The following is a 20,295-nucleotide window of genomic DNA, read 5'->3' as shown; positions in this document are numbered from 1 at the left end:
AAACAAATATAATAGGCCTTTCTGAAAAATTATTATGAAGAAGAATTTTGTGATGATTTTGTCAATATAATTTCTATTTTTTTTTCCTCAATGGACTTGAAAATTTAAGTTTTGGAATCTAAAAAAAATTATATAAAAAATCTATACAAGAAAATGTAATAAACAAGGTCTCAAATAAGCATTGGCAACTGCATCTCCTATGATCCAATAACAGTTTCTGTCATGTTTTACATTATATGATGAATGAACCACCATACAATAAGTGAGGAAGAAAATTTGACAAACACTAAGCTGTTGCATTAATGTGGCCTATCCCTATTTCATGATGAAGACTGTGAGCCCATTTTACTGTGTTAAAAGGACCAAGGGCTTGAAAGAACATCACCATTCACAACACAAAAGCTTGCTCTTGAATTCTCATTCTCTCAACACAATGAGTGCAAATTGTCTTTAAAGCTCTACAATGATTTCATAAATGTATGACTTAAGATCAATCAACAGTATCAAAGAATAATTCATCATCCACAATCATTAAGGCAATAACTTCACACTCTCATAAGAAGGAACATAACTAATCCTCTCCACAATTATTTAATGCCTATTATTACAGATGTGTTTCATATGTGGGAACAAAAACACAGAAAATCTCAGGAAAGAAAAAAAAGACCCTCAAGTTCACACTTTACACATACATCTACTCAATTATTTACATGAATGTTCTAAAAACTTAGTGGAGTATCCCACATAGTGTCATATACAAAATGCAAGCAGTGGTTTGAACTTTGAAGACCCTGCCTTTAAACACCAGGGATTAGGGAGATTCTCTGTGTAATAGTGGTGGTATTGGCGGGCTCATCATTCCCTCTTCCCGTCTTTCGTGATTCTCTTCTTTTACAGTAGATAGTGGCCTGTTTGGACTATGATATTCCTTGAACACACTGCTTGAACTTAGAGGGCTAGGTGGTCTGATCATAGAAGGGGAAGAGTTGGTACCCAGAGGAGAACTTGTGCCGGAGTTGGGAGATGCAACATCTTCGCGCGGCAAAGGAGAAATCGGTGGTTGTTCACCAATATCAGTTTCTTTCAAGGAGAATTTTTCCTCCACAACATCATAGGTATTCCCAGTCCTAACTTCTTGAGCAAGAGAGCACCAGCAACAGCATAGCCAAAGTACGCAATCAGAAGCCGAAGCCTTACCAAAGCAGAAGTCATAAGCAGGCAAATTGAACCTTTTCCTCATTTGGATCCTCCAAAATCCACCATAAAGTAAACCAAGAAAGCACAAAAGAATCCCAGTAGCTACTAGAGCCTGCCTAACAGTATCATCCCCAATATTAACAGCAGCCAATATAAAAATCCAGAAAGGAGCCATACAAAACAGCATAAAAGTGGCAATATGAACAAACATATTTCCAAAGCCTAGTCTCTCCATATTCCACCCGAAGACACAAAAAGTGCAGAAAAGTGATAGATAAGCCTGAGAAATATCATCCCAAAGGTCAAGTATTCCTCCACTCCACTGAGGTCTAGTTTCAATTACCCTTTGACGATCATGGGTTGCAAATGAATATTTCTTCTCAAATGTTTTCACCTGTGGCTTTTGAGCAGGAGATATTCGAACCTGCGCTTCTTCGTCTGTTGGAGAATCATAATCTCTACCAAGAGGGCTAAGAATGGTATATAGACCAGCAGTCGCAGCTGCACCAATCGAAAAAGACATACATATTCCGACTCCTATGGCTGGGCGCTCAGATCTTTTGTACCCCAAATTTAGACCGCAAAGTGCATATTGAGAAAAACAGTTTAACTGAAGGAGAATCACCACCACCATCATGTGTGCCCACTCATGAGGCTTATATGTTCCATTCTTGCAATACAATTTTCTAAGTTTTGAGATATCTTTCGGACTCCATCGGCACAGAAGAACAAGGTGGTAGACTCTTTGTGGGTGCTGATATAAACACATAAGTGTAAACAGTGCATTGAGTATTTGATTGTTCACTTCAAACCATGCATTCCTCTGGGACTTCTTCGGCAGCACAGCATTTAACATTCCAGTCATCACAAGGAATAGAATTGCACCCGAAACAGCGACGCAGAAGATCCACACAAAAAGGGCAATGTTCATTGGGTCCCTAAACCATTCTATGCACATCTTCTTGAGTGAACCCCAATCTAGTTTCTTAGAGAGCATTCCGCTGAACCTTCCTCTCAAGCCATGAGGGGAAGGCACAGCCTGTGAAATCTGGTCTTTCGAGGTTGCAAGCCGCTTGAATTTCGCAGATGCAGAACCAATTTTGAAGAGATTGAGCCTATTGGGAATGGAACTCAAGGTGCCCTGGAATTTCTTCTGGGGATTTTCGCTGCTCAGCAACGTTCTTCTTGAAGTTGAAAAATCTATCGAAACGAACTCCATTTCCTTATTACTTCCATTAGATTCCTCAATTTCATCTTTACAATTGTCAACAACCATTCTGATATTTGTACTCTGAGCTTTTCTCAAGTCAAGATCAGAACCTTCTAACCAATTATAATGTTACAGAACAATTTCACAAACACTGCAAGGGCATAAACAGAACCAGCTGAGATAAGTACTAAAAATTCCCTGGCAAATTACAAGTGGATCCAAAGAAAATGGAATATCAAGACACAAACTTCATATACACAGATCATTCTAAACCGATCATTAAATAATCAAGGTCAAACCCCAAAATCTAATTCTAAACAAAATTCAACAGATCCATAATCTAAAAATCATGGTAACCAAACATGCTCTATAAGATAGAAATCTCAGAAAAGTAACATCAAAATTCAAAAGGCATATTCAGGAATTGGTGCAAAGCAGAAACAAAAACACACACATACATACCTAAGAAGGCGTTGAAAGCAAGTAAGAATCAGATTCGACAAAACTCAGAAAAGATGAAACCAGATACTAATGAAGCTGAAGCTGAAGCTGCAGCTGCAGGATTTGAAAAACAAAAATGGTTAGTTCGTTTATTCTTGCTTGGAACAAAGTAATAACTATAAAGCAGGGTTTGGAAGTAAAACCTTTCAATCATGAGAGTCAAAGAGATAGGTAACTGCCACTTGCAACCAAAAATGGAAAATAAGAAAATGAAAGGACACAGCTCATGCTATTGAAAATTCTAAATTCCATTTGGTGGGTGCAGGTTTCTTGTTATCTATATGTAAGAAACCAAACAATGACAACATTAAACGGAAAAAACAGACCCAGTAAAAGAAAGGAAGAAAGAAACAAAGGAGAACAACAAGGAAACTGAAAATATTTTTTTTTTCTTTTTCTTTTTTTAATCTAATCTAGTCATCTGAGTTTTGTCACCAAAGTGGAAGAGAAATATGGGTCCCACCATTGTGTAAGTGAAAAATGAATCAATGTTTGTTTATTATTGTCTTTTATGTTGTGATAAAAGTGGATGACCATGGATAACCACGCAAGGCTCACGTGGATTTCATTCTCAAGACTAAATGAATTCATTTACAAGATAAATGGCAATAAATGAAAGTTAAAAGTGGTATCATTTTTCATGTATAAATAGCAAGCATCTTCGTATGCTTTGATACACAGCAATAACAAATATTTCTACCTCTCTCTTTTTTCATATATTATAAAGTCTATTCCTATTTCTCTCTCTCTTTACAGTAATAAAACAAATGCTATTCTATCTCTCTTTACTTTTTATAATCCTTTATATCTTTATATATATATTTATGCAATTCTCTCTCTATACTTTTTGTACTCCTTTCTATCTTTGTGTATATATATACATTACAACATATAATATTATTAATATACATAAATTATTATTGAGCTAATTATTTTAATACTAGAATTTTCTATTTATACATCTTTATTTTATATATCTTTTATTCTACAACACGTTATCAGCACGAGACTCTGATCAAATTTTTAGGAAGACTCAGGTAACAAATTTTCATTATGTCGAAGCTCTCTCATCTTGAATTCAATGCTCTTGATATATCTGGAAACAATTATTTATCATGGATACTAGATGCTGAAATCCATCTTGATTCAATGGATCTTGGAGACACCATTAAGGCTGAAAATAATGCATCCCAGAAGGATAAAGCTAAAGCCATGATTTTTCTCCGTCGTCATCTTGACGAAGGATTGAAAAATGAATATCTTACATTAAAAGATCATGCAGATCTTTGGAAAGACTTTGAAGAAAGGTATAATCATCAGAAAACGGTGATACTTCCTCAAGCCCGATATGAATGGACGCATTTGCGTTTACAAGATTTTAAATCTATAAATGAATATAATTCTGCAATGTTTCGAATCACCTCACGAATGAAATTGTGTGGGGAAAAAATAACTGATCATGATATGTTGGAGAAAACTTTTTCAACCTTCCATGCCTCGAATGTGCTCCTGCAGCAGCAGTATCGAGAGAAAGGATTTAAAAAATATTCTGAGTTAATTTCTTCCCTTCTTGTTGCCGAACGCAACAATGAGTTGTTATTGAAAAATCATGAAGCGCGCCCAGCTGGCGCCGCCCCATTTCCTGAAGTAAATGCGGTAAATCATTACCCCAGAAGAGGTAAATGGCAAGCTTTTAATAACAAGAAAAATTATGGAAGGAAAAAGAATTATGTTCAAAAGAGAGGATCTCACCAGAAGTGGGATAAAGAAAGGAATATCGGGCAGAATAAATCAACCGAGGAGAAGTGTTTCCGCTGTGGTGGAAAGGGCCATTGGTCACGTACCTGTCGTACCCCAAGGCACCTAGTCGATCTTTACCAAGCATCTTTGAAAAAGAACGACAAAGGAAAGGAAACAAATTTTGTTTCAAATGATACTGAGAACTCCACCACTCATTATGATGTATCTGATTTTTTTGAGGACCCTGAAGGAAATATTGGTCATTTGATCAATGATGGAATAGTTTAATATGTGGGATTGTGAAGTATATATGTAAATAAATAATGTAAAGAACTTATTGTTAAGTTTTATTTTCTATGTATTTAAGTTTCAAATGTGATGTACATAAATAATGAAATATTAATGAATTTTGAAATTATTAAATGTGTCAAATTTTAAAATAAAATTTCAGTATATGACATTATTTTATGTACAGTGTTTCTTAGAAAAATAATTCTGATCAAGTATTCAATTTAACTGTGCATACTACTTATTTTATTATTATTTGTTTTTGAAGAGAATGGCAAGGATATGTAATGAAGATGTATGCCTTGCGGATAGTGCAAGTTCGCACACTATTCTCAAAAGTGATATATATTTTACCCATCTTGTGCCAAAAGAGGAATATGTTAACACTATTATTGGCTCAGGCAATGTGATAGAAGGCTCCGGAAGAGTTATAATTTTGTTTCCTGGAGGAACAAAATTTATAATAAATAATGCACTGTTATCTACCAAATCTCGAAGAAACTTGTTGAGTTTTAAAGATATTCGCCGAAATGGATATCATATTGAGACTATGAATGAGGGAAATCATGAGTATTTATGTATCACAACTCATGATTCAAATAAGAAAGTTATATTAGAAAAATTACCCTCACTTTCATCTGAGTTGTATTATACCAAGATTAGTACAATTGAATCACATGCCATTGTAAACCAGAAGTTTACTAGCTCAAATGAGTTCATAACTTGGCACGACCGATTGGGTCATCCGGGAACAACCATGATGAGGAGAATTATTGAAAACTCTCATGGACATTCACTAAAGAACCAGAAGATTCTTAAAACTAGTGAATTTTGTTGTGCTGCATGTTTTCAGGGAAAGTTAATTTTAAGGCCATCACCAGTAAAGATTGGATTTGAGTCTCCTGAATTCCTAGAAAGGATTCAAGGTGATATATGTGGACCTATTCATCCACCATGTAGATCTTTTAGATATTTTATGGTCCTAATAGACGCATCTTCGAGATGGTCACATGTGTGCTTATTATCTTCTCGCAACCTGGCGTTTGCGAGATTATTGGCTCAAATTATTCGATTAAAAGCACAATTTTCAGAAAATCCAATTAAAGCAATTCGTCTTGATAATGCTGGTGAATTTACTTCCCAAGCTTTTGATGCTTATTGTATGGCTAATGGAATAAGTGTTGAACATCCAGTAGCTTATGTTCACACACAAAATGGGTTAGCAGAATCACTTATTAAGTGCCTCCAATTAATTGCTAGACCCTTGCTTATGAGAACAAATCTCCCAACCTCGGTTTGGGGGCATGCTATTTTACATGCCGCAGCACTTATTCGTTTGAGGCCAGCGAGTTATCATCAATTCTCTCCTATGCAATTAGCTTTTGGCCAGCAGCCAAATGTTTCCTATTTAAGAATATTTGGGTGTGCAATATATGTTCCCATTGCACCACCTAATCGCACCAAAATGGGACCCCAAAAAAAATTGAGAATATATGTTGGATATGATTCTCCCTCTATAGTGAGGTATCTTGAGATACAAACTGGAGATGTATTTAAAGCCAGGTTTGCGGATTGTCATTTTGATGAATCAAAATTTCCAACATTAGGGGGATAGAATAAGCTTCCTGAAAAGGAACTTAATTGGAATGCATCATCGTTGATGCATTTAGATCCTCGATCAGGGCAATGTAAACTAGAAGTTCAAAAGATTATACATTTGCAAAGAATAGCAAATGAATTGCCTGATGCATTTTCTGATACAAAGAGGATAACCAAATCTTATATACCAGCGGAAAATGCCTCAATTCGAATTGACGTCCCAGTAGGACAAGTAGCCACTGAAGCAAATTCACGCCAGAAGCGTGGCATGGCGGAAAATGCCCCAATTCGAATTGATGTCCCAGTAGGACAAATAGCCACGGAAGCAAATACACGCCAGAAGCGTGGCAGGCCTGTCGGTTCCAAAGATAAAAATCCTCGAAAGAGAAAAGAGGTAAATACGATTCCTGTTGAAAAAGACATAGTAAAGACACCGGCAGTTGTCCAAAATTCTGATATAACGCCAGAAGACGTTCAGGTACCTGAAAATTGTGAAAATGATGAGATCTCAATAAATTATGTCTTTACAGGAGAGAAATGGGACCGAAATAAGACAATTGTCAATGAAATATTTGCATATAATGTGGCATTAGATATCATGCATGAAAGTAAGGATCTTGAGCCAAGATCAGTCGAAGAATGTCAACAAAGGAATGATTGGCCAAAATGGAAAGAAGCCATGAAGGCTGAATTAGACTCACTTGCAAAACGTGAAGTCTTTGGACCTGTAGTCCGTACACCTGAAGATGTAAAACCTGTTAGATATAAGTGGGTATTTGTGAGAAAACGAAATGAGAAAAATGAAGTTGTGCGCTACAAAGCCCGACTTGTGGCACAAGGTTTTTCACAAAGGCCCGGTATAGATTATGAAGAAACGTATTCCCCTGTAGTGGATGCGATAACATTGCGTTATTTGGTCAGTTTATCTGCATATCATAAACTGCATATGCATTTAATGGATGTGGTAACAGCCTATTTGTACGGCTCATTAGATCGGGATATCTATATGAAAGTCCCTGAAGGACTAAAGATATCTAAACCATCTAGTGAATATTCGCAAGGGTTATACTCAGTCAAATTGCAAAGATCTTTATATGGTCTAAAGCAATTTGGACGAATGTGGTATAATCGTCTTACTGAGTATCTGGCAAAAAACGGATTCAAGAATGATGATATCTGCCCATGTGTTTTCATAAAGAAAACTATATCTGGGTTCATTATAATTGCTGTGTACGTTGATGATTTAAATATCATTGGGACTCTTGAAGAGATTCCAACAATTATAAAAACTCTAAAAGAAGAGTTTGAGATGAAAGATCTTGGAAAGACTAAGTTTTGTCTCGGCCTGCAGATCGAGCATATAAAAAATGGGATCTTTATTCATCAAACAACATACACAGAAAAGATCTTGAAGAGATTTTATATGGATAAGTCACATCCATTAAGTACCCCAATGATTGTAAGATCTTTAGATGTGAAAAAGGATCAATTCCGTCCTAAAGAAGAGAATGAAGATATCCTTGGTCCTGAAGTACCATATCTTAGTGCCATTGGAGTGCTAATGTATCTTGCTAATAATACGCGACCTGACATATCATTCGCGGTGAATTTACTAGCAAGATATAGTTCCTCTCCAACCAGAAGACATTGGAGTGGAATCAAACAAATTTTTCGATATCTTCATGGAACGGTTGATATGGGATTGTTTTATCCCTATGGATCCAAGTCACAATTAGTTGGCTATGCAGATGCCGGATACCTGTCTGATCCACATAAAGGGAGATCTCAAACAGGATACTTATTCACATATGGTGGTACAACTATATCATGGAGGTCCACAAAACAGACGATTGCAGCAAACTCCTCTAATCATGCTGAAATACTGGCGATTCATGAAGCTAGTCGCGAGTGTTTTTGGCTCAGGAGTTTGATCCAATATATCCTGTCATCATGTGGACTGATTGATTATAAGATAGCTCCAACTATCCTGTTTGAAGATAATACAGCGTGCATTGCTCAACTTAAGGGCGGATACATCAAAGGTGATAGAACAAAGCATATATCTCCCAAATTCTTCTTCACTCATGATCTTCAAAATCAAGGGACTATTGATGTCCAACAGATTAGTTCAAGTGACAATCTGGCAGATTTATTCACAAAGTCACTCCCAAAATCCCCTTTTGAAAGATTGGTACATGAGATGGGGATGCGCCGATTTCGAGACATTAAATGATGTCGGCAAGAGGTGGAGACTGTACTCTTTTTTCCTTGGTCAGGTTTTTTTCCATTGGGTTTTTCTTGACAAGGTTTTTAATGAGGCAGTCCCCATCACTAAAGGATATTGTACTCTTTTTCCTTCACTAAGGTTTTTTCCCACTGGATTTTTCTTTAGTAAGGTTTTAACGAGGCAATAATCCTAAATGGTCATCCAAGGGGAGTGTTGTGATAAAAGTGGATGACCATGGATAACCACGCAAGGCTTAGGTGGATTTCATTCTCAAGACTAAATGAATCCATTTACAAGACAAATAGCAATAAATGAAAGTTGAAAGTGGTATCATTTTTCATGTATAAATAGCAAGCATCCTCGTATGCTTTGATACACAGCAATAACAAATATTTCTACCTCTCTCTTCTTTCATATATTATAAAGTCTATTCCCATTTCTCTCTCTCTTTACAGTAATAAAATAAATGCTATTCTATCTCTCTTTACTTTTTATAATCCTTTATATCTTTATATATATATTTATGCAATTCTCTCTCTCTATACTTTTTGTACTCCTTTCTATCTTTGTGTATATATATACATTACAACATATAATATTATTATATATATATAAATTATTATTGAGCTAATTATTTTAATACTAGAATCTTCTATTTATACATCTTTATTTTATATATTTTTTATTCTACAACATTTTAGTTATTTTTTAAAATCTTTTAAAAGTTTATCTGTAATTCATAATTTTTAAGAGATATAATAGATAATACTTATCTTTTAATTCTTTCTCAAAATTAAAGAATAAATTATCCTTTTATACATATTATAATGTAATAAACTTAATTATACACACATACAATATTTAAATATAAAATATCAAATATAATTTTTTTTACTAAAAAATAACAATATAACAAATAAAAAGGAAAAAACAAAGAATAAGAAATTGCTTATGAAGCAAGATAGTCTACTCTCAAATTTCTTTCAAGACAACGAGAGCTCTACTTGGTGAGTATGATTCCTTATCGTTGTCTTTGTCATGATGTCTACTCACTTTATTTGCATCTCTCAAGATCAACCGAAAATTAATATGTCATTGCTAAGACATGATGTCCCAAAATTTCAGCACCAAAGAATCAACAAAATCAGAGTTATCTGAAAATTATTGACAAGAGTAAAGGCATTCATAAAATCTGTTTCACAAATAATATCTCTTTACCCCAAGTCACAGACTAGAAGATATCATCTCCAAATAGCAAACAATTCTCCTTGCAGAATATTAAAACTCTCAATCGTTTCCAAATAGTCTCGTTGCCATTTGCCAACTTCCATTCCAATTTTTGCTACCACATACAAAACCAACATGATCACCAATACCAGAATAACTTACATCATAATTAATCTTAAAAATACCCACCAAGAAAAATCCATGAATCATTAATGGTAGATGGGATAAAAATTCATTGCAACTCAAAAATATTCTGAAACTCCTTTTTCAAGGACAATGCTATACTAGTCACCTTATTCACGGATCAAGATTTGTGTGGATGAAAGATCTCATTATTTCTGAAACGCCAAATCCACCATAGACAAAAAAAAAAATCTAAAAGGACATTCTTTACTATGAAGCAACAACCAGTTCATCAAATTCAAAGGTTGATCAAAAATTTCCAAAGCTTGCCAAACTAGTTGAGCTTTCAGACAATCCTAAATACAATGAACAACTAATTCCTGACAAAAAAAATATTGTGAACAACTATCCGTCAGTGATATGCCCTTCCTGAAATGAAAAGTAGCAATGGGCAAAGCCTCCCTAAAACAAAGTCAGGCCAAGAATTTATGTTTTACCGAAATAAACTGATACCAAAACTAAAGTCAATTCCTCTGGTCCTCTCAAACAAATTTCTTTTTATTAAGTCACAAATAACCACTACGAGAATCATAAACCTTTGACGTTGCACTAGACAAAAACCATCCTACCTCTGAACCTACTTGCACATATGGATTATAAAAAAAATATTACCTTGCAAAAACTGATTTAAAAGATCATAAATATTATAAAGGTGCCACGGTTCAGATGACCAAAAATCCAAAATCCCAAAATCCGAAAATTCATATCATATATAATTTCAATTCTAGATAATTAATATATTCCATCATTTCTATTTTCATGGAATATAAAACTTGAAAAATGTTTATTTAATCCTAAAGCACATTTAATATATACTCCAAAAGCTTAATTTATCCAAACTTTAACTATATATTAAATTAGTTAAATGAGTAATTAATTTTTGTATTATAAATGTGCAAAATAATTATATATTTATTTGGCTACGTTACTATACAATACAATCATATTAGATATATATTAAAATTAACTACTAAAATCAGTTATAATATAAAATACACATTAAAATATAAAATACACACTAAAAATAAGTTAAATTATACATATATTTATATATAAATACATAATAATTAATTTTAATGTACAAATAATATCTTTTTATACCATCATAATGTATAAAAAAATAATTTACTCTCTAATTTAAATAAAAAAAATACTTGACCAGTTACCTATAAACTTTACCAATATTAATATATCCTTTTGAAAAGTATAACATCTCTTGTATGGCATTAATTTTATTATTGGGTCAACTTTATCATATTTTATGTTAGCTGACAGGAGCTTGAATGCGATACACTTAACAGATCATGCAATGACATGTCTTTCTCTGTAGTTTAGCAATTTTAAATTAAAGAGTGAGCAAGCATTTTTGTTAAGACGATACACTTTTGGTGTCTTGAATTCGCCACATTAATGATTACTAATAAACTATAATTATCAGCAACCAGAAAAATGTAAGGAAAAAAAGGGCCAAGGAACTATAAACTTAAGACACTTCTTTCTTTTTCATCCAACATAATCACATATCAACTTTCTTCATTTATCAATTGTAACTAATTTTTAGGTTAGGCCAATTTCGATATATTACCCTCCCAACTAATATGTCACAAATCTAAGCTCCATTTAAGAGTTTGATGCTGACTAATGAATTGTTGCATACACAAAATGGGATTCGAACCTCCCAATATTTGGTTAAACAGACAAGTGAGCTGACCACTCGATCAACCATCCCAACTAGAACAGCTGAAAATGATGACATTTACCATCTTTTTGCATGAATTACAATGGCAAAATAAAAGAATTAGAATGAGTAATAATGAGTCGGATTGAATAACAATGTAATTTACATTGTACATGCCTCAAAATTAAATGGTATGTAAATATTAAAACATCTCCCTATGGACAATAATAGGTTCACGCAATCTCAAAAATAAACTTAGTTCTTGAATTTAAGTCCACTTTGAAACCAGGAAACAAGCACACTTTATATAAGTTAGATTAGTAAGATGAACAAACTTGAACGACAAGTATAAATACAAGGCAAATTCATCAAACATGAAGTCCAACCCACAAAAGACTAAGGTGTGCAATTTAAGTAAGATCATCCTCCTCAAGTTCTTTGGCTTTCAGCTTTTCCTTCACCCTCAAAAGAAGCGTTGTCTTCAATGAATCCTACACAAAATTCATGCATAAATGCAATATTTATTATCAAATAAAGACTAGAGCCTCTTATGGAATGATCCGAACAGGTGCAGGTTATACAAGTCGATAACAGCTTACCAGAGGGCTCATGCTATCGAATTCCTTGATAACTTCGGTAAATTTTGTGACATCTTCTTCATCCATCGCGGAAGCAATATTCTGCTCAATTTTTCAAAAACTTCAGTACTTCAACTGGATCACAGATTTGGAAGATTCTAAAAGGTCCTGGGATTCTTATACATTGTACTTTGTAATTAAAAATTAATAAGGAAATTCCACAACGGGTGACATACCGCCAATAGTCTATATTCACGTGTGCCTCCAAATGTTGGATCCATCTCCTGCCAAAAGAAAAAAAAAGGTCGTGTAAAAGGAATTGCGCAACAGGCTATTTTTTCAGGAGGAGTGCTAGGGGACAGCAGATTTTATGATTTGTAGCCATCAATTAGTCATCAATAGTGTTTTAATTGTATAAAATTACATCTAATGGTGGAGAATTATTCATTTTTCTTTTGCTGGCCAAATTTTAATAAAAGTACTGGTCTTCTAGACTTTCTCATCTTTCCAGACTCAAGTAAACTAGTCTAAAAAATATTAGACCTGATATCGCTCCAACGCATTGGTGATAGCAACAACATCTCCCTTGCAAAGTTGGCAAATGCCGGCATTAAGAAGATGCCCTCTAGCTCCATATTTCAGCAAATTATTGTTGAGAGATTGGCGTGCTATGTCTTCGTAAATCTCAATTGCCTTCTGGTATCTATAGAATTATCATAATCAGAAGAACAAGTATAAATTTTAACTGCAATGGAAGGCTAAAATAAAGTAACTTTCTAAAAAGTAATTGCAACAACCTATGAACGAAACCAAATGCAACTATGGACCAAATAACCGAAAAGAAAAGAAAAAACTCACTGTTCTAGTTGAGAAGCAAATTGAGCAACTTTTGCCTTGCACTGGTTTGCAGAAGTTGTCCCTTCTTCATTTTCATAAAAGTCAGCAGACTTTTCATAGTAAGCAATGGCCTGCTCAATGTTCTGTTCAGATTCATACAACTCCGCAATTTCCTGGGTGTAAATCAGTAAAAACTAGTGTGAGATGTTCATAGTGGTTCCAAAAAGAAAACCCCCAACAAGAGGGGTACCATATATAAAAAAATATTCATACACAAAATAAATAAATAAAATATCATATGTAACCAAAAAAAAAAACATAATGTATACCTTCAAATATTTAGCTGCCATAGTGATTCTTCCAATTTCACAGAAAAGATTTACAGCTTGGTCTAAGCAAGATACAGCCTCTGCATTAAGAGAGAAAAAATAAAGTGAATTTTTGAATGGAACCGTTTTCTTCATATTAGTGCAAGCCATGGCATGTTAGCACAAGGTTCGTGGTTAGCAACATATAGAATTTTAACTTGGGAAAATCAAGCTTAGCAAAATAGGATGCAAATAATCACCATTGTTGATTAAAAATTTTAAATCAACTTGCACGGACTAGAATCTTCATGAAACATGGTTAAAGAATTGAAAGAAGCAAAGTTTGAATTGAAAACAATAATCATCTATTTACTAGAAGATGTTGAAAATTTGAAAAATTACCAAGAATGTTCAAGAGAGGTATTTGATTATTAAAAGAATGATGACAAAGCATGCAAGTTCTACAAGCTTCATGATCATCACCAATGTAGTCTTAGTTGTTAAGAAAAAGAAATTATTATTTTATTAAGAAGTTTAGTCTATATAAAGCCATACATGCTTTGTGTATTACGTGTGTTCCAAAAAATGAAATGAATATGTTTTGAAATGTTAGAAACTCTCCTTATTATTATGAGTGTTGGTGAGTTTGAGAGATTGAAAATATGGTAGTGTTACTTATGAGAGTGAGTGATCTTGAAGCCAATTAAGTGTGAGTATTATACTTAAATTTGGTATCAAAGCCTGGTTAGATGGAAAACACTTTCAATATTGTGTGGTCCGATCCCAAATTAGATGGAAAACTTGATTATAGTTATTGGGAGACTTTGATGTCTACCCATTTGAAGGACCAGAACCTGTGGAATTTTATTGAACTGGGTTTGCAAGAAGGAGCATATGTTGTCTAAGTCTAACAGAGGAGAGATCAATTGGCGCTATCTCAATTTCATCAAGGTGTAGATTATATGGTGTTTGGCAAAATAGCAAATGCCAAAAGTACCAAAGAGGCATGGAACACGTTGAAGCTGTCATATAAAGGCATAGATAAAGCTCAGAAAGCAAAGCTACAGTCTTTCAGAAGGGAATATGAAAGATATGAGATGTCTAGCTCAGAAACTGTTGAGCAATATTTTACTCGTGTTACGGATCTTGTCAATAAGATGAGAGTCTATGGAGAAGATATGCGATAGTAAAGTGGTGGAGAAAATTCTTCGCACCATGCCGATGAAATATGATCATGTGGTGGCTACGATACTAGAATCCCACGATATAGATACCATGACGATTGCAGAGTTGCAAGGAACCATGGAAAGCCACATCAGTAGAATACTGTAAAAGTCAGAAAAATCAACCAAGGAAGCCCTAAAAAGTCGAGTGAATTTAAATAATGTTACAGAATCAAGTCGTACACAAGAAAGACGAGGTCGTAGTTTTAATTTTTTAAAGTAGAGGCAGAGGAAGTTTTAGACGTAGAGGTCGTGACAATTACAACCAAAGAAGTTATAATAATTTTACACCACCTAATCAAGGAAGAGGTAGAACGAATTTCAGGCCTGTCAACCGAAGAAGAGGTCGATGCAATTTTTATCAAAAAAGAACCAATTTCAACTGCTTTCATTGTGGAAAGTATGGACACAAAGCAGCAAATTGCAGATTCGAAATAATGAATAACAATCAAGTACACGTTGCAGAAAATCAGCTTCAAAATATTGATGATGATCCGAGTACTCAAACTTTATTTTTTACAAGTAATTCATGTGCTGAAAATGAAAATATATGATATTTGAATAATGCCTGTAGTAATCATATGTCTGGTAGAAAGGGTTTATTTTCTTCACTAGATGATTCAGTTAAACTATTATTGAAATTTGGTAATAATACAAAAATTCCTATTGAAGGAAAAGGGCACATACCAATTAGATTGAAGGATGGTTCTCTGAGTTATATTTCTGATATTTTCTATGCTCCTGAACTTGATTACAATTTATTAAGTATGGGACAATTATCTGAGAAGGGATATAAGATGATAACGTACCGTGGATATTGCACTGTATTTGACAACAATGGATGGTTCATAGATAAAGTAAAGATAATTTCAAACATAATATTTCCGTTAAAATTTTAATATGTTAATCCCTCTTGCATGAGTTTTGTGATACTTGATGATAACTGGTTGTGGCACATGTGATTCGGACATTTTCATTTTTTTTGGCCTAAACTACCTATCAAGAAAAGGACTTGTTTTTGGACTACCACAGGTTCATATTCTCAATTGTGTTTGTGAGATTTTTCAACTGGGAAAGAAGCACAAAGATCTATTCCCTATAGAAAATTCATGGAGAGTCAGAAGGTTACTTGAAATTGTATATTCAGATCTCTGTTCTGTAGAAATTTTAAGCAACGGGGGTAGTAGGTACTTTATCACTTTTATTAATGATTTTAGTAGATATACATGGGTATGCTTTTTGAAGTATAAATCAAAAGCATGTGATACCTTCAAGACATTCAAGGCGTTTGTTGAAAAACAAAGTGGTTGTAAAATCAAAATTTTCAGAACAGACAGAGGAACAAAATATTTTGCAGTTCAGATTACTTTAAGTAACACGGAATTTAACACCAACTAACAACTAGATATACTCCTCAACAAAATGGAGTTGTTGAAGGAAAAAATAGAACCATCATGGATATGGTCAGATGTATGCTCAAGTCAAAACAAATGCCTAAAGAGTTTTGGGCAAAAGCAGTCGCAATGGCAGTTCATATTTTAAATAGATGTCTAACGAAGAGTGTTCATTATAAAACTCTAGAGGAAGCTTGGAGTGGAAAACGACCTTCCATCTATCATTTCAGAGTCTTTGGGTGTATTGCTTATACCCACGTACTAGATCAATTAAGGAAGAAGTTAGATGACAAAGGTGAGAAGTGTTTCTTTATCAGCTATAGCACAGACTCAAAAGCATACAAGCTGTATAATCCAAAATCAAAGAAAGTAATGAGACGTAACATTTGACGAGAAAGCCATGTACGACTGGAACACAAAGACAGAAAAGCAGCTGACTATAATTTCAAATACGTGTGATGAAGTAGAAGAAAGGCAACCTGACACAAATGAACAATCAGAATCATCTAGAAGACCTCAAAGAGAGCGTAGACTACCTGCTAGATTAGCAGATTATGAAGTTGGTAATGACAAGGATCTGTCGGATGAAAAAATCATAAAATTTTCTCTATTTTCATATTGTGGCCGTTGAACTTTGAATAAGCCTCTAAAGATAACAATTGGAAGAAAATAATGGACGAGGAGATTCATGCCATTAAGAAGAATGACACATGGGAGCTGATAGATTTACCAGCAGATAAGAAGCCGATTGGAGTAAAGTGTATTTACAAAACTAAGTACAAATACAGTGGTGAAGTTGATCGTTTCAAAGCAAGATTAGTTGCAAAGGGAAACAAACAAAAACTAGGTATCGACTACTTTGAAGTATTTGCTCCTATTGCTAGATTAGACACTATTCGTATGATTATTTCACTCTCAGCCCAAAATAAGTGGAAGATACATCAAATGGATGTTAAGTCTGCATTTCTAAATGGCACTTTAGAAGAAGAAGTGTACGCTGAGCAACCTGTAGGATATGAAGTTTTTGGAGAAGAAGATAAAGTTTACAAGTTAAAGAAAGTTTTGTACTTAATTGCAACCAGACCAGATATTATATTTGGAGTTAGTTTGTTTAGTAGATTTATGGAGGAGCCTTATACCAACCATTTGCAAGCGGCAAAAAGAATTCTTCAATATATCAAAATTATTTTAAATGATGGAATTTATGATGAGAATACTAATGAAATAAACCTTGTTGGCTACATTGATAGTGATTGTGCCGGAGATATAGAAACAAGAAAAAGTACTTCAAGATTTGTATTTCATCTTGGTTCTGGTGCAATTTCATGGTCGTCAAAGAAACAACCAGTAATGGCACTCTCTACAACAGAAGCATAATATATAGCAGCAAGTTGTGTAACACAAACATTTCGGTTAAGAAGAATTCTTGAGTAATTGAATGAGAAACAAAGTACTCCAACAATAATATTTTGCGATAACAAGTCAGCTATTGCACTTTGCAAAAATCCAGTATTCCATGGAAAATCGAAGCATATTGATATTCGATTTCACAAAATTAGAGAGCTGGTGAATGAAAAAGAAGTTTTGATTGAGTACTGTTACACTGAAGACCAAGTTGCAGATATATTTATAAAGCCGTTGAAGATCGAGTCATTTTACAAGTTAAAGAAGATACTTGGAATGATTAATTCTGCAAGTTTGATTTAAGGGAGGCAATGTTGATTAAAATTTTTAAATCAACTTGCATGGACTAGAATTTTCATGAAACATGGTTAAAGAATTGAAAGAAGCAAAGTTTGAATTGAAAACAATGATCATCTATTTACTAGAAGATGTTGGAAATTTGAAGAATTACCAAGAATATTCAAGAGAGGTATTTGATTATTAAAAGAATGATGACAAAGCATGCAAGCTTTACAAGCTTCATGATCATCACCAATGTAGTCTTAGTTGTTAAGAAAAAGAAATTATTATTTTACTAAGAAGTTTAGTCTATATAAAACTATACATGCTTTGTGTATTATGTGTGTTCCAAAAAATGAAATGAATATGTTTTGAAATGTTAGAAATTCTCTCTTTATTATTATGAGTATTGGTGAATTTGAGAGATTAAAAATATGGTAGTATTACTTATAAGAGTGAGTAATCTTGGGACCAATTAAATATGTATATTATACTTACAACCATGAAAGTAAGCAGGCAGATGGATCTCAATTGTTGCCAACATACATGTACACAAAAGTTTTAATATCCAATTTAAGGAGGTGGAAGCATGAAATCGGACTTTGGATAAAATGCATTGTATATGTGCAGCCAAGTATTTGATATTTATACATGAAAGCTTGAATAAAGACTAAAGAGATAACAGCAAAAAAAAACCTATATATTCAACCATGAAGAAAACCATAGATTTGGATTAAATTTGGTAGTATAAGTAATCATGCTGAAAGTAATTAGCCTTCCTGCATAAAGAAAATAACACTATTTGAATCCGCAAGAGTCTTTTGGTGGTGTGTGCACAAAAAAAAAGTAAAATGAAAGAATCCATCATCTACCGTTTATTTCAATAGAAATATTTACTTTTTTTGAGTAATATAACTATATAAGCACACAGACATACCAAAATCAATATTTGTGAATGGTTCAACATAGTATTAAGTGCAGAAAGCCATAAATTAATATGTAATCACATGTATATACAGACATACATACCACTTATATTAACTTTTTTGTAACTATGTGCTGCATCAACATAGGCACCAGCAGCTTCATGTTTGCTATCCAACTACAGGCCACGAAACAACATTGTTATTAGAAACTCAACACATGTACATCTGAACAAATCAAGCTCCAAAACTAAAATTAGAATGACGAAAAAAATAGAATCATTTACCTTGATATGGCAATTTGCCAACTTGACATAAGTGGCTCCTGCTTTGTCCCCTGAAAATGTCACCATAACCAAACAACATTAGCATCAAAACATACTCAACCATTTTGATTTACAATTACATCCACCAAAATCAACAAAAGGAGCCATCATTGATCATACATTCATGCTATGCAATATTATCAATTAAATGATCACTAACCCAAAAAAGAAAAGAATATAAAGAAAAAGAAATTATCACTTTCAATCCAAAATTAAAAAAAAAAGCTAAAATCCAAAGAACATAAAACAAAAAGATGGAAATTAAATTCCATCACATGGTTAAACCACCTACATGCATACAAATACAGAGTACGCATATATACAATATTGTTGACAACTACTAAATTGATATTTTAAACTTAGTCTTGAATTTATTTTGAGTACGTAATGTACATTATTATTATTATTATTATTATTATTATTATTATTATTATTATTATTATTAGGAATATTAACAATCTTAAATCTTAATAATGGTACCAATCTCAAACATTCTAACACTTCCATGCAAGCACAAACCAATAATTAACCTCGTACAACTAAGAACAAGAACATGCAAATTCCATGGTTCCTAAAATTGAATGCAATGACATTAATCACGAACATTCTAACAATTCCATGCAAACACAAACCAATAATTAACCTCATGCAATAAGAACAAGAACATGCAAATATATCATGGTTTCTAAAATTGAACGCAATGAAGAAATAGAGAAAGAAAGAAATGAATTGAGATTAAAGTAACATAACATACAAGATTTTGCGAGCTTGTAGCAATTAGCGGCTCTTTCAAATAGGTCTGCAGCATCGTCGAATTTGGAACCAAACAATCCCCAACCACCGAGCTTCTTCTCTGCTTTCTGCTCGTAATCCTGCCCTTTTTCCAAATTATCCCCCATTGCTATCGATTAGATTTTCTGAAATCGATTTTGATTGATTTTTATGTTAATTCATACATGAAGAAAATGAAAGGAGGCGTGTTATTACAGGTTGATACTATTCAGCACCAGATCAAAAAATTCAAAAATAAAAAACGATGCAACAGAAAACCAAGTTTGCTTCTTTTTTATTTTTTTGGTAATATGCTTTTTTGGGCTTTCTTATTGTCCAATCGATTCGTCTGACATATTTTTTTTAAAAAAATAGCCTTTTAATTTCTAAAAATTTGATAAA

The 20,295-nt window shown here is 33.5% G+C and overlaps 2 protein-coding genes across 2 annotated transcripts; both read right to left on the bottom strand.

The window, feature by feature from the left end:
* Positions 1–531: 531 nt before the first annotated feature.
* LOC130941330 (uncharacterized) lies at positions 532–3,269 on the bottom strand. Its single transcript, XM_057869799.1, has 3 exons — positions 3,052–3,269; positions 2,870–2,962; positions 532–2,558 (listed from the first exon to the last, which is right to left on the bottom strand). Exon 3 carries the CDS (start codon positions 2,471–2,473, stop codon positions 812–814), a length of 1,662 nt encoding a protein of 553 aa, XP_057725782.1. The 5' UTR covers positions 2,474–2,558; positions 2,870–2,962; positions 3,052–3,269; the 3' UTR covers positions 532–811.
* Positions 3,270–12,008: 8,739 nt separating this feature from the next.
* LOC130941856 (alpha-soluble NSF attachment protein 2-like) lies at positions 12,009–20,105 on the bottom strand. The gene is made up of 9 exons (XM_057870480.1): positions 19,877–20,105; positions 19,084–19,133; positions 18,903–18,975; positions 13,595–13,674; positions 13,287–13,438; positions 12,972–13,131; positions 12,665–12,712; positions 12,450–12,530; positions 12,009–12,341 (listed from the first exon to the last, which is right to left on the bottom strand). Exons 1-9 carry the CDS (start codon positions 20,019–20,021, stop codon positions 12,261–12,263), a joined length of 870 nt encoding a protein of 289 aa, XP_057726463.1. The 5' UTR covers positions 20,022–20,105; the 3' UTR covers positions 12,009–12,260.
* Between the last annotated feature and the right edge of the window lie 190 nt (positions 20,106–20,295).

Source organism: Arachis stenosperma, chromosome 7 (assembly GCF_014773155.1).
Source record: "Arachis stenosperma cultivar V10309 chromosome 7, arast.V10309.gnm1.PFL2, whole genome shotgun sequence".
Taxonomy (NCBI): Eukaryota; Viridiplantae; Streptophyta; class Magnoliopsida; order Fabales; family Fabaceae; genus Arachis; species Arachis stenosperma.
The sequence above is the reverse complement of the archived record's forward strand: the minus strand, read 5'-3'. Positions and strand labels throughout refer to the sequence as shown.

What these genes read in the sequence shown, in the direction of transcription:
- LOC130941330 (XM_057869799.1), bottom strand. Translation starts at nt 2,473, where the DNA reads ATGGTTGTTGACAATTGTAAAGATGAAATTGAGGAATCTAATGGAAGT.
- LOC130941856 (XM_057870480.1), bottom strand. Translation starts at nt 20,021, where the DNA reads ATGGGGGATAATTTGGAAAAAGGGCAGGATTACGAGCAGAAAGCAGAG. An exon ending in TGGCAGCTAAATATTTGAAG is followed by an intron (nt 13,439 to 13,594) that starts GTATACATTATG and finishes ATTTACACCCAG; the next exon opens with GAAATTGCGGAGTTGTATGA. An exon ending in TCGATAGCATGAGCCCTCTG is followed by an intron (nt 12,342 to 12,449) that starts GTAAGCTGTTAT and finishes AATTTTGTGTAG; the next exon opens with GATTCATTGAAGACAACGCT.